Source organism: Caretta caretta, chromosome 11, assembly GCF_965140235.1.
Source record: "Caretta caretta isolate rCarCar2 chromosome 11, rCarCar1.hap1, whole genome shotgun sequence".
Lineage (NCBI taxonomy): Eukaryota > Metazoa > Chordata > Testudines > Cheloniidae > Caretta > Caretta caretta.
The window spans coordinates 5,383,125-5,395,603 of record NC_134216.1 but is presented as its reverse complement, the minus strand read 5'-3'; the positions used below and the strand labels follow the sequence as shown (position 1 = coordinate 5,395,603).

General features: G+C 50.8%; 1 protein-coding gene across 13 annotated transcripts in view; it reads right to left on the bottom strand.

Moving 5' to 3' along the window:
* The window catches only part of BIN1 (bridging integrator 1), a 154,528-nt gene that overhangs the window by 7,615 nt on the left and 134,434 nt on the right, over positions 1-12,479 (bottom strand). For all 13 annotated transcript variants that reach the window (XM_048869185.2, XM_048869186.2, XM_048869182.2 and 10 more), the window contains 3 exons: positions 6,251-6,385; positions 5,199-5,309; positions 3,391-3,492 (listed from right to left, as the gene is read on the bottom strand). In XM_048869185.2, coding sequence (XP_048725142.1) covers positions 3,391-3,492; positions 5,199-5,309; positions 6,251-6,385 — 348 coding nt within the window. The remainder of the gene's footprint in view (positions 1-3,390; positions 3,493-5,198; positions 5,310-6,250; positions 6,386-12,479) is intronic.

The following is a 12,479-nucleotide window of genomic DNA, read 5'->3' as shown; positions in this document are numbered from 1 at the left end:
CCGGGCCGCTAGAAGTCCCATGGTGCAGTGGGGTGCTCAGGCAGGCTGCTTGCCCGCCATGGCCCCATGCTACTCCCGGAAGCGGCTGGCTGCTGCTGGCACAGCTCTGTGTGCCCCTGGCGGGGCGGGAGTGCCGCGTGTTGCCCTCGCCCCCAGCACTGTCCCCACAGCTCCCACTGGCCAGAAACCAGCCAATTGGAGGAGCTACAGGGGCGGTGCTTCCGGGTGCAGGCAGCGCATGGAGACCCACTGACCCCCTCACCCCAAGGGATGCACAGAGACGAGTCAGCAGCAGCTGGCCACAGCCGCTTCTGGGAGCAGCGTGGGGCCACGGCATGCAGGCCGCCGGCCGGGAGCCGCCTGTGGCTAAGCATCTCCCGGCCAGTGCCTGCACCTCTCACGGCCTCCCGCACCCCAACCCCCTCCCCCAGGTCAGAACCCCCTCCTCCACCCAAACTCCCTCCCAGACCCTGTACCCCCTCCTGCACCCCAATCTGGACCCCCCCCATCCAAACTCCCTCCCAGAGCCCACACCCCTCACCTTCTCCTGCACCCCAACACTCTGCACCAGCCCAGAGCTCCCTCCTGTATCCAAACTCCCTCCCAGACCCTGCACCCCCTCTATTAATAGAGTAGAAATGTGCGGCCTGTGACGACATACCAAAATTCATGGAGCGTCCCCCCTGCGAAAATAATTGCCCACCCCTGGGCTAAGCTAACTAAGCAGCTAGGACAGAATGGCCAGCTACCAGCCGTCCCAGCCAGTGGAGGTGGTGAATTCAGATGGTTTCCTCTCATGACTTTGCCTTACTGGAGCTGGCAGGAGTCACCTGAGGACAACCAAGGCAGCTACATAAAAAAAAATCCACACAAGAGAGCTGCCCCGACAGCAACCCCCCACCCCATCCACTGCACAGCCTGGTATCCAGAAGCAGGGCACATGCGGCTTTCTCCTTCAGGTTTTTACCCTTTTGCTTTCTTGTCCTGCTCTCTGAATGTTTTATATTGCAGCCACTGCTGGAATAAAAAGCCCAGCGTCCTCAGGCTGGCAGCCCCCCGCTGACAGTGCCGATACTGCAGGCTGATTTACCCCTGGCCGCTTCCTAACAAGTCTTGGCCTCGCAGGCGTCACAGAAACCATACACGGCACAAACCCACGTGCCCAATTCGGCGGAGCCGCGGACTGAAGGTTGGAGGGTCTGTGATTGATTTTATTGCTTCAATGTGCCATAACTTAGGCAGACAAATGGCTAGGTGGGAGGCAGCAAGCCCGGGGGTCCTTACTGCAATGCCCAATGAGACAAGCACTACGTACCATCCGGCCGCTGGTCTGCATCTGTGATGCACAGAGGTACAAGCTGCACATCTCCCACCTCTCTACTGCACCCAATTACACGGGGTAGGGTCCCTCGGTCTAGGCGCTGCAGACATGGCATTTGCTCCCAGTTTGCTGCACTCAGGGACTGACACCTGAGCTGCTGGATTTGAGCACTGCAGATGGTTATACACAATTAAATACACTAATTGCCTGGTTTTCCAAGCGCTCTCCTCTCATATGCACCATGCGTGCTCTTTGATAGGCATGTTTTACAGGTCCAGGCCTTGCCAGAGACAAGCTGGAGCAGAGGATGATCTGGGAGCTATTGTTAGTAGGCTGCAACCCTCAGAGCACAGCTGGCGGCAGCTTGGATGATCGCGGTACCGTGGCGCTCAGAGCTGCATCCAGCTCAAGCGCACGTATAGGTTGTAGACAAACTCTGCTCCATAAGCGCCCTTTCCTGCCACCGAAGCTAGAAGGGAATCTCCAGATAGCTCTCCATAGGATCAGGGTTTTTTTATTCTGGAAGCTGCTAGAGGGGACAATCCCTAGGCAGGTAAGTCCCAGCCAGAAGAGGATACCATAGCCAGCAGAAATGGCTAGTTTCTCCCCATTCAGCTCCTCCCAAGACTCTCTCACACTGCAGGGAGCAGCTGTACATCTCCAAGTGCTTTACAGACAGGTGCATATGCAGCGTTCTGCCCATTTTCCCGGTGGTAACACAGCAAGGTAACACAGCAAGCCAATGGCAGAACTGGGACTAGAACCCCCCCTCTTCTGCCTTCCAGTTTGTGCCCTGCTGACCCACTGCACCACGCTGCCTGCCTGCCATTAGAAAGGTATTCAAAGGGCCAGCTTTATCCCTGCCTGAATCCAGACCTCCATGGGGGAAATCCAGCCCCATGGCTTTGTTCTAAAGAGCAGGGAATTCTCCTACCCGAGGGGCAGGGAGGTTAGATCTGTGTTTTCTTAGCACCTGCCCGCCTCTGCTGTTAATAGAACAACTGCAGCATCCCTAAACTGGAAGTCCTGAATCTCAGCACAGCCCAGAGGATTTCCTCAACGCTTTTACAGAGGGCTCATAATAAACAAACAAAGTCAGTCCCAACTCATTCACCTCTGGCTTGTATCTGGGAGAGTCTAAACCTCTCCCGGGGAGAGTCAGGCAAGATCACCACAAGGGTCCCATCTGGATTTAGAATCTATGGCTTGGATTCTACAGCCGAAGGATGACTGTTTTGTTCTAGTCCTTAGACTATACTGCCGTCTACTGGGCAATGACATTACAGCAATACCAAAAAGTCCCTGAGAGTGTAAACTGGCTCAGCTTCACTGACATCACAGACCTGATCCACAGCGTGTTGCCCTCTTAGGGTACGTCTACATTGTAGCTGGAAGGGATTCCCATCCCAGGTAGGATTTCACCCTTCAGGTGTACCTACACTGTAGCTGGGAGGTGTGATACCACGTATACACGCTCGCTTTGATGGAGTTCGTGCACTAAACTTAGCGACATAGCCCTGGGCGCCATACCGTCCGGGCTCCTCGGTTCATACTCTGTTGGCTGGCACATCCCTCCCCGCATTCCCTCATGACCACCCTGGTCCATTTAGCAAGCTAGCTACATGATTCCCTGTAAGCAGAGGATCCATATACCCGGGTTTGCGGCCTGCGATTCTTAGCATGCTAGAAGCTGGGATGCTCATCAGGATTGGGAGCAGGAAGAAGATGAAGGTCATCCTTGCATTAGCCAAGTAATGACCCCTGCTGGCTGACCAAGGAGCAGCACTGACAGGTGCCAACCTGAGGCCTGACCAGCTGCTCTGCTGGCAGGAGGAAGCCCTAGGTAGTTACAGGAAAGAGGAGAGGGATATTTTTTGTAAAACCCCACCCACACTTTCCATGCCTTTAGCCAGGCAGATGTCTCTGCAGGACCCTCTCTCTTGGAGAAAACCCACCCTAGTTCCTGGACAGGCCAGCTCTCCAGCCAGCTGCAAGCAACAGACCCCAGCCAGTAAGGGGAGGAGAAGCGATCAGTCCCGTCCCCACCCCGCCTTCTCCCTCCCCCTCACCTGCTCATCTGGATTGTCGAACGGAATCACCAGCACCACGTCCCCAGCCTTCAGCGGCAGCTCGTCACTGTCCGTGGCCACATAGTCATGCATGGCCTGAACCTACGAGAGACGAGGACTCAGATGAGCACCCACCCAGCTCTCCAAGGCAGGACGAGGCAGGCGGAACCTTGTGCAGGATTTTCAGATCTTTGTGATTCCAGTTTCTTCGGGCCAGTTTTATCCAAGCCATTTCAGCCCAGATCCTCAAAGTAATTGAGGTGCCCAACCCACATTGATTTCAAAGGGAGTTAGGCACTACGTCCATTAGAGAAACTGAGGATCTGGGCCTTTGTCCCTCCCATCTCTATCACTTACAGGCAGTCAGACACTCTGCCTCCCCCGGAAATGAATTGCTCAGACCCAGCTGCTCTGCTGTAGACCGGCTTCTGCTTCTAGACCCAGGCTGAGTTTGCTGTTTAAGGCAAACGAGTGATTGGGCCCAGGGAGTCAGGGCACTGGCATCCACAACAGCTGTTCTTACCTAGGGTGACCGTACGTCCCATTTTGGCCAGGACGGTCCCTTTTTTAAGCCCTGTCCCCGACATCCCGACTTTCTTGACGAAAGAGGGCATGTGTCCTGCTTGTTCTTGCCAACTGATCAAGTTGGCAAGAGCACATGGGATAAAATGACCACTTTTGTCAAAAAAGTGGAGTGCAGTGGGGAGGAACGTGTGTGGGGGGGAAGTGGAGACGCCAGCCCCATGGGGCGGGGGGGGGAAGGGTTCCAGTGCATGGGGGGCCGGCGGGGTTCCAGCAACCAGTGGCGGGGGGCGGCAGGGCAGGGTTCCAGTGACAGCCTAGTGTGGGAGGCCCAGCAGGGTTCGAGTGACAAGTGAGTAGTGACAGCCTCCAGTGCGGGGCCAGCAGGGCTCAAGTGACCAGTGACAGCTGGGGGGAGTGCCTTGGGCGAGCAGCTGGGGCCAGCCCCATGGGGTGTGGGGAGGCCTTGGGCCAGCCCCACACACAGTGTCCCATTTTCCCTTGGGAAATATAGTCACCCTATTCTTACCTCCAAAGGGCATGGATCCTCCTTAAAAAGAGAGGCTGTGAGTTTCTGACACCCGCCTTAGCCTAGGGCACAAAGTGCCTGCAGGTCAGAAGTCACCCCACAGTTTGGGGCTCTGACAGCTTTGACTCGAGCTGGGCTGGGTGGACTTCAGTTTGGGGCTGAACCAGATCCCAGAACCCTCAAACTCGGGAGCAGCTGCGATCTGGGGCCTTATTTCCCTGCTCACTCTTCTCACGCCTCTTTATGGGACGATCCCCAAGCCCCCAGATCTGACTGACCCAAGAAATCTGGGGTGTTGGAAACGCAGCTCTGAATTTTCAGGCCTGACTGTGGTTTATCTGCCTGAGTTCTGCCTTTAACGGTGCCCTGTCTCGCCTCTCCAGATGGCAAGTGGCACCCAGTCAGGAGGATCAATTGGCGTAGCCAGACCACTGCTGCAACGTCTCTCCCACCTGCAGAGCTCCATCAGGCTCCGCCTGCAGGGATTAGAGCTTTCCCTGTCCCCTACCCCTGGGATGGGGAGAGGCGGACATGACTCCAACCTGCCCCCTGCAGAACAAAAGCCTGGAGGGGCCAAAGAGCCTGCCCCCTGCACTGGCTGCAATGAACCTGGCGTGGTGTCTAAGGGAACCCACATCATTGGTGGCTTTCCACTGTCCCCGGCAGCCCCATAGCCACTGGTGTGGCAGCACTGAGTGTAACACCTCCCTGCGACCCTTGTGCAGGAGAGATCAGCCCCCGCCCCACCCGTGCTTACCTTAAACAGGAAGCCCGGGGGCATGTCGGCCCTTTCGGAGGGGGCGCTGCCCTCCTCGGTGCCATTGACGGTGGCTGGGAACGTCTCCACGACGACAGCAGGCAGGGAACTCTGGGGGGGGGTGGGGGGCAGACGGGGAAGAGAAGGGGAGAAAGGGAACAAAGCAGCACTGAGAAAGGAGTGTCCGAACCACTCCCCCGCCGCAGGGACCCCCTAAATTCAGCCACAACCTGCCCCAGATCCCAAACGCCTTGATTGCCAGTGGGATTTCCAAGCACTCAGGTCAGCTTATAGCCCTGCCTGGAGTGAACGGGAAAGCAGAGAAGGCGGCAGATAACTATTGAGGGATCTGGGCTTGTAAGGAACTGTATTATCTGTGACCTTAGGCTGGGCGATGAAGGTGGTTTGACTACTTTTTTGGGGGACAATATGGATGTTTTTGCATTCTCTGGAGAACGTCGTACCTGCCCTGTGATATTGAACGTTTAGGGAGCCCCATCACGCTCACAACAGCGAAATACACACGCAGCGGTGTCATGCTGCTGGGACATTTGTTTTCTCACTCCTTGCAGTGCTCCTGTGGAGCAGGCCAGTGGCACAATGCCCTTCTTACAGGCTGGGAAATGGAGGCAGTGAGGTGAGGTCAGAGCAAGAGTTAGAGGTTAGGGGATTTGGGGGGAAATATGGAAGTCAGTGGCTGTGAAGCAAAAAAGGTAGGTAGGGGACAGCAGTCCCCACCCCAAACCAACTTATCACAACTCCCACTGGCTTGGCTTTTGGGGCATGGGAGAGTTAGGGGGCTGAGGGAGAAGGAAGGTTCCTCATCTGCTCCCGAAGGCCTTGGCCTGAGCGTGCAAGACAAATCCAGTGCACGTCTGGCCTGTGAACAGGGACACAACATGAGCAGGCCAGCCGCACAAGCAGCTTCCATGTCCGATCATTTCTACAAAGGAGGCCCGGTCCGTTTCACAGCCCTCTTTCCATCATAGCTGCCCCTGCAAATCAAGAGCGGGGTGGGAAGGACGGGACCCCCACCTTCCCTACGTTCTTACAGGAGCAGATCCTGAGTCAGTTTCCATTTTAGGTGCTTCAGCTCCAGCTGTGGCTTCTGTCCCAGCTGCTTCAGCGCTAGCAGGAGGTGCTTCCGTCCCAGCTGGCTCGGCACTGGCAGGAGCGGTTTCTGCTGGCTGCAACAGAGGCATCCGGAGAGAGAGTTACACTCAGAGAGAGCGGGAGAGAGCGTGTGTGAGAGAGAGAGAGCGCGCGCGCACGGAAAGGAGATCAATTTAAAGACTACGCTCTCCAGGCAGATATCACAGGTCAAGGAGATCTACGCTGTCCACTGCTGCCATCTCCTGGCAATTAGGAAAATGATTCTTGCTCATATGCTTTCCTGACTCTCCAGTCTAGCTAGCCTGTAGTTCCCACTCCATCCAGTGTCAGGCAAAGCTCCGAGCAAAATTAATGTGTTTTTACTTGAGTACAGAATGAACTATTTGACTGCATGCAGCCAAAGGAAAGGAGACAACCACGGGCAGGTACACCCAGCTGACCTGAAACTTTCATTTGCTGGGACAAATACTGTTCTCAGTTACTCCAGTAAAGGAGTTACATTGTAGTCACTGGGGCTACCCCAATTCACCCAGGTGTAACCAGGAGCAAACTCTGATCCACTCTCTATATAAAACAGGTACAGATCTGTATGGAATTATAACTGAATTGTGGAAGTAAATGCGTTGCATCAGCAAGAGGGCTTTGGCTTTTTCGACAACCAGCTGATGTTCCAGGAAGGAGAATTACTGTGCTGGGATGGGCTCCCTCTAGCAAATACTGAGAAGAGCATCTCTGGACATTGTCTGGCTAACCTGATAAGGAGAGCTGTAAACTAGATCTTACAGGTGAGGGTGACAAAAATCCAGCCAATGCACACGTAGGCTCAAGTAATGAAGACAAGGGAAAGGGGCAAATTTCTGGAGAAGGGTCTAGAAATCAGAACTGCATTAAAAAGGCAAGAGGACAGTCTGCAAAATACCTTCCAGGCCTGTACATGAATGCAGGGAGTTTGGGGAAGAAGCAGGATGAACTGAAGTCATGGTGTATGAAGAAAATGACGACTTAATTGGCATTACAGAAAGTCGGTGGGATAACTACCATGATTGCAGTACCAGCATGAAGAGATATAGCTTGTTCCAGAGGGATAGGTACGGGGGGAAAACCAGGAGCTATTGCACTGTATGTCAAGAATGTATCCACTTGCTCAGAGGTCCACAGAGAAGTGAGCAGACCTACTGAGAGTCTCTGGGTGATGATAAAAAAGGAAAAGATCAGTACCAGTGTTATGGTATGATTCTATTATAGACCACCAAATCAGGAAGAGGAGGAGAAGTGGATGAGTCATTCTGTAAGCAATTAACAAGATTAGCTAACACACCTGAGCTAGTATTAATGGGGGCTTTTAACTTCCCTGATATCTGTTGGAAGACTAATGCAGCAAAACATAATATTGTCCCGCAAGTTCTGTGCAGGGGACAACTTTCTGATTTAGAAAGTTGAAGAAACAATTAGGGGGTCGTCCATTTTGGATCTGGTTTTGACCGACAGGGATGAATTAGTTATGAACGTGAAGATGGTTGGGAACTTGGGAGAAAGCGATCATGCTCTGATAGAATTCAAGTTCCTAATGAAAGGAGGACATGAGAACAGCAAAATAAGGACAAAGGATTTCAGAAAAATGGATCTCAAATGACTCAGAAATAGCAGGCAAGATCCCATGGAAAGACAAATTAGAAGAAAGAAAAAGGAGAAAGAAGAAAAAAGAAGGAGAAAGAAAAAAGAAGAAGAAAAAGAAAAGGAGTCAAAGGGGGCTGGAGGTGAGCTGGTAACGGAAGAGGATAGGAAGGCAGAGCTGCTCAATGCCTACTTTGCTTCAGTCTTCTCACTACAAAACAACATGTGACCAGATGACTAGCGAACTTACCATCGACAATAAAGGGGAATGCAGTTTGGGATAAGTAAAGAACATGTCATAGATATTCTGACCAATCTGAATGAATTCAAATTAACAGGACCTGATGCTATTCACCCCACAGTGCTGAAGGAATTAGCTGAAGAAATCTCAGAGCCACTGGCAATATTATTTGCAAACTTATGGATGACAGGAGAGGTCCTGGAAGACTGCAGAAGGGCTAACATAGTGCCCATCTTTTTAAAAGGGGAAAAAGGAAGAGCCAGGAAACTATAGACCAGTCAGCCTGGCTTCAATACCTGGGAAGCTACTAGAGCAATGTATAAAACATTCAATTGCAAATACCTGGAGGACAAAGGGGGGGGGGGAGGGGAAATCAGTAGCAGCCAGCATGCATTTACTAGACCAAATCATGCCAAACCAGCCTGATTTCCTTCTTTGACGGGGTAACTGGTTTGCAGATAGGGGGAATGTGGTGGACATAATATACCTGGACTTCAACAAGGCTTTTGACACCATCCCACATGACATTCTGATAAATAAGCTGGAGAAATGTAGGCTTGTTGGAACTACCATTAAGTGGACACATAATTTGTTAAACAACCGTAAACAAAGAGTAACTATGAATGGAATTATGTCAGATTGGCAGAAAGTCTCAAGTGAGGTACCACAGGGATCTGTTCTGGGTCTGGTATTGATTAACGTCGATATTAATGACGTGGATGTAGGCTTAGGGAGCATACTGATCATATCTGCAGATGACACAAAGCGAGGTGGGCTTGCAAACACATTGGATGATAGAGCTAAAATTCAAAGGGCTCTTGATACATTGGAGAACTGGGCTATAGACAATAAAATGAAATTCAACAAAGTCCAATGTCAGGTGCTACACTTTGGGAAGAAAACCCAAATGCACAAATACAGAACAGGGGATATCTGGCTGGGCAGCAGCAGTGCTGAGAAGGATCTGGGAGTTGTGGTGGATCACAACCTCAACATGAGTCAGCAATGCGATGCTGTTGCAGGGGGGAAAAAAAGGCAAATGCAATTTTAGGTTGCATTAACAGAGGCATGGCACGCAAGTCACGGGAGGTGATAGAACTACTCTACTCAGCACTGGTTAGGCCACAGCTGGAGTACTGTGTCCAATGTATAGAAAGGATGTGGAGAAACTGGAAAGGATCCAGAGGCGAGCGACAAACAAGATCACAGGGATGGAATGCACGCCATAGGAGCAAAGGCTGAAGGAACTGGGTATGTTTAGTTTGGAAAAGAGAAGATTAAGGGGGGGAAAACATGATTATGGTCTTCAAAATACTTGAAATTCTGCCATAAGAAAGAGGGAGAAAAATTGTTCTCTCCTGCCACAGAAGGTAGGACAAGAGGCAATGGGATCAAACTACAGCATAGCAGATTTAGATTAAATCTCAGGAAAAATTTCCTAGCTGTAAGAAGAGTAGGACAATGGAACAGACTGGCTAAGGAAGTCATGGAAGCTTCTTCACTGGAGGTTTTCAAAAAGAGGCTGGATAGCCATCAGTCTTGTATGGTTTAGACACAAGAAATCCTGCATCCTGGCCAGGGGTTAGACGAGATGACCCTTGTGGTCCCTTCTAACCTTATGGTTCTATGATTCTAGGGCTTGGATTGAGGAGTATGAGCCAGATGCTCAGCTGGTGTAAATCACTGTCACCACATCAGCGTCCATGGAGCTATGTTGATTTCCACCAGCTGAGGACTTGGCCCATCTAGTACAAGATGCAGAAATGGGAATCTGTTAACCTGCCAGACAGAGTAGGAATGAAAAAAAATTGTCAGTGATATGACCCGGATTCCTATTTGGTTTTCAGCCCGTCCAATAATAGGGGTCATCTGCAAATGTTTGGCTTGATTTTAATTCTGATAGGAACTTTCCTAAGGGCAAAAATCCCCTAACAGACAATTTCTAGGGATCAATATTACTTGGAATATTTAATTTTTGTGTAACCCTGAAATGGCAGGTGGGGATGAGGTGGTCAGATAGAGAAGTAGTAATTGGTTTAACTATCCTTAGACTTAGACAGTTTTTCCTAATACCTACCCTAAATCTCCCTTGCTGCGGGTTAATTACAGGGACAGGTTACCTAAGGAGGTTGCGGAATCCCTGTCATTGGAGGGGTTTAAAAACAGGTTGGACAAACCTGTCAGGGACGGTGTAGGTATACTTGATCCTGCCTCCTTATCGGGGAGCAGGGAGGATGGATGGACTAGATGACCTCTTGAAGGACCTTCCAGCCCTACATTTCTAAGCCTCTGATATAGAATGCACCACTGAATTCTCCATCCCACATGCACACTACATAGAGGACGACCAAATGCTTCATAGCATCAAATGTATCTTCACGAAATACTCAGTCACGCACACATCTGGGCCGAAAACGACCAGCCCATCTCCCTAGAAATTGGAGGGCCCAATCCTGTAACACTTATACAGATAGTCCCAGTGGGCCTGATTCTCCTCTCCCTTATAATGATGTACCCCATCTGAGGATTTGATCCCACTAGCATTGACGTGAGAAGAAATGCAAACCCATTGATCATTCTAGCACAAACATGACTTCTGCTGTCTTGCAGGGTCATAGATTTGGGTTTTGTTAGCAATATTCTTGTTACAAGGCTCTGTGCTTCCTGAAGGGGATGGAGGGACAAGCTCCAATATGTAATATGCCTAGAGAGAAATATTCACCAACTTCTCCCTGCCTAGACGCTGCCTCCCAGGCGTGACTGTTCAGAGAGATTTGGGGGCTGTGAATTGGTACGAAGTAGATGCCATTTTGAAACACGACAAGAACGCATGCCCTAAATTGCCTCAAAACTACAGCTGGGTCCAGCTAATCTAGAAACCTCCAGACCATCTATCCCTTAAGGACGGTTACCAGCAAGTAACTGCCAGGCAGCTGATCCACACAATCCATGACACCAGAGCGGGGTCACAAGAACCCAGTGAGCCAACAAGACATGATCCCCAGTGCACAGCGGTGGTTTTCTTAAGGGTCAGACATCGTCATAAAAGAAACTGCCCTGGATTTTAAAGGACTGTTGAATTTCACAAGAGAGGAACACGCAAAAAGGGTCCTCAGAGCTAGGACCAAAATGATTACCAGGAAAACTGAAGAAGTGACTAGTTTTAATATCTTCCGTAGATATTAAATAGATAGCCCTCTGTGGAGATAGAGGTGGTTAGGGACTATTTAGAAAAGCTGGACGTGCACAAGTCCATGGAGCCGGACGAGTTGCATCCGAGAGTGCTGAAGGAATTGGCGGCTGTGATTGCAGAGCCATTGGCCATTATCTTTGAAAACTCGTGGCGAACGGGGGAAGTCCCGGATGACTGGAGAAAGGCTAATGTAGTGCCAATCTTTAAAAAAGGGAAGGAGGATCCTGGGAACTACAGGCCAGTCAGCCTCACCTCAGTCCCTGGAAAAATCATGGAGCAGGTCCTCAAAGAATCAATCCTGAAGCACTTACACGAGAGGAAAGTGATCAGGAACAGTCAGCATGGATTCACCAAGGGAAGGTCATGCCTGACTAATCTAATCGCCTTTTATGATGAGATTACTGGTTCTGTGGATGAAGGGAAAGCAGTGGATGTATTGTTTCTTGACTTTAGCAAAGCTTTTGACACGGTCTCCCACAGTATTCTTGTCAGCAAGTTAAGGAAGTATGGGCTGGATGAATGAACTATAAGATGGGTAGAAAGCTGGCTAGATTGTCGGGCTCAACGGGTAGTGATCAATGGCTCCATGTCTAGTTGGCAGCCGGTGTCAAGTGGAGTGCCCCAGGGGTCGGTCCTGGGGCCGGTTTTGTTCAATATCTTCATAAATGATCTGGAGGATGGTGTAGATTGCACTCAGCAAATTTGCGGATGATACTAAACTGGGAGGAGTGGTAGATACACTGGAGGGGAGGGATAGGATACAGAAGGACCTAGACAAATTGGAGGATTGGGCCAAAAGAAATCTGATGAGGTTCAATAAGGATAAGTGCAGGGTCCTGCACTTAGGACGGAAGAATCCAATGCACCGCTACAGACTAGGGGCCGAATGGCTAGGTAGCAGTTCTGCGGAAAAGGTCCTAGGGGTGACAGTGGATGAGAAGCTGGATATGAGTCAGCAGTGTGTCCTTGTTGCCAAGAAGGCCAATGGCATTTTGGGATGTATAAGTAGGGGCATAGCGAGCAGATTGAGGGATGTGATTGTTCCCCTCTATTTGACATTGGTGAGGCCTCATCTGGAGTACTGTGTCCAGTTTTGGGCCCCACACTACAAGAAGGATGT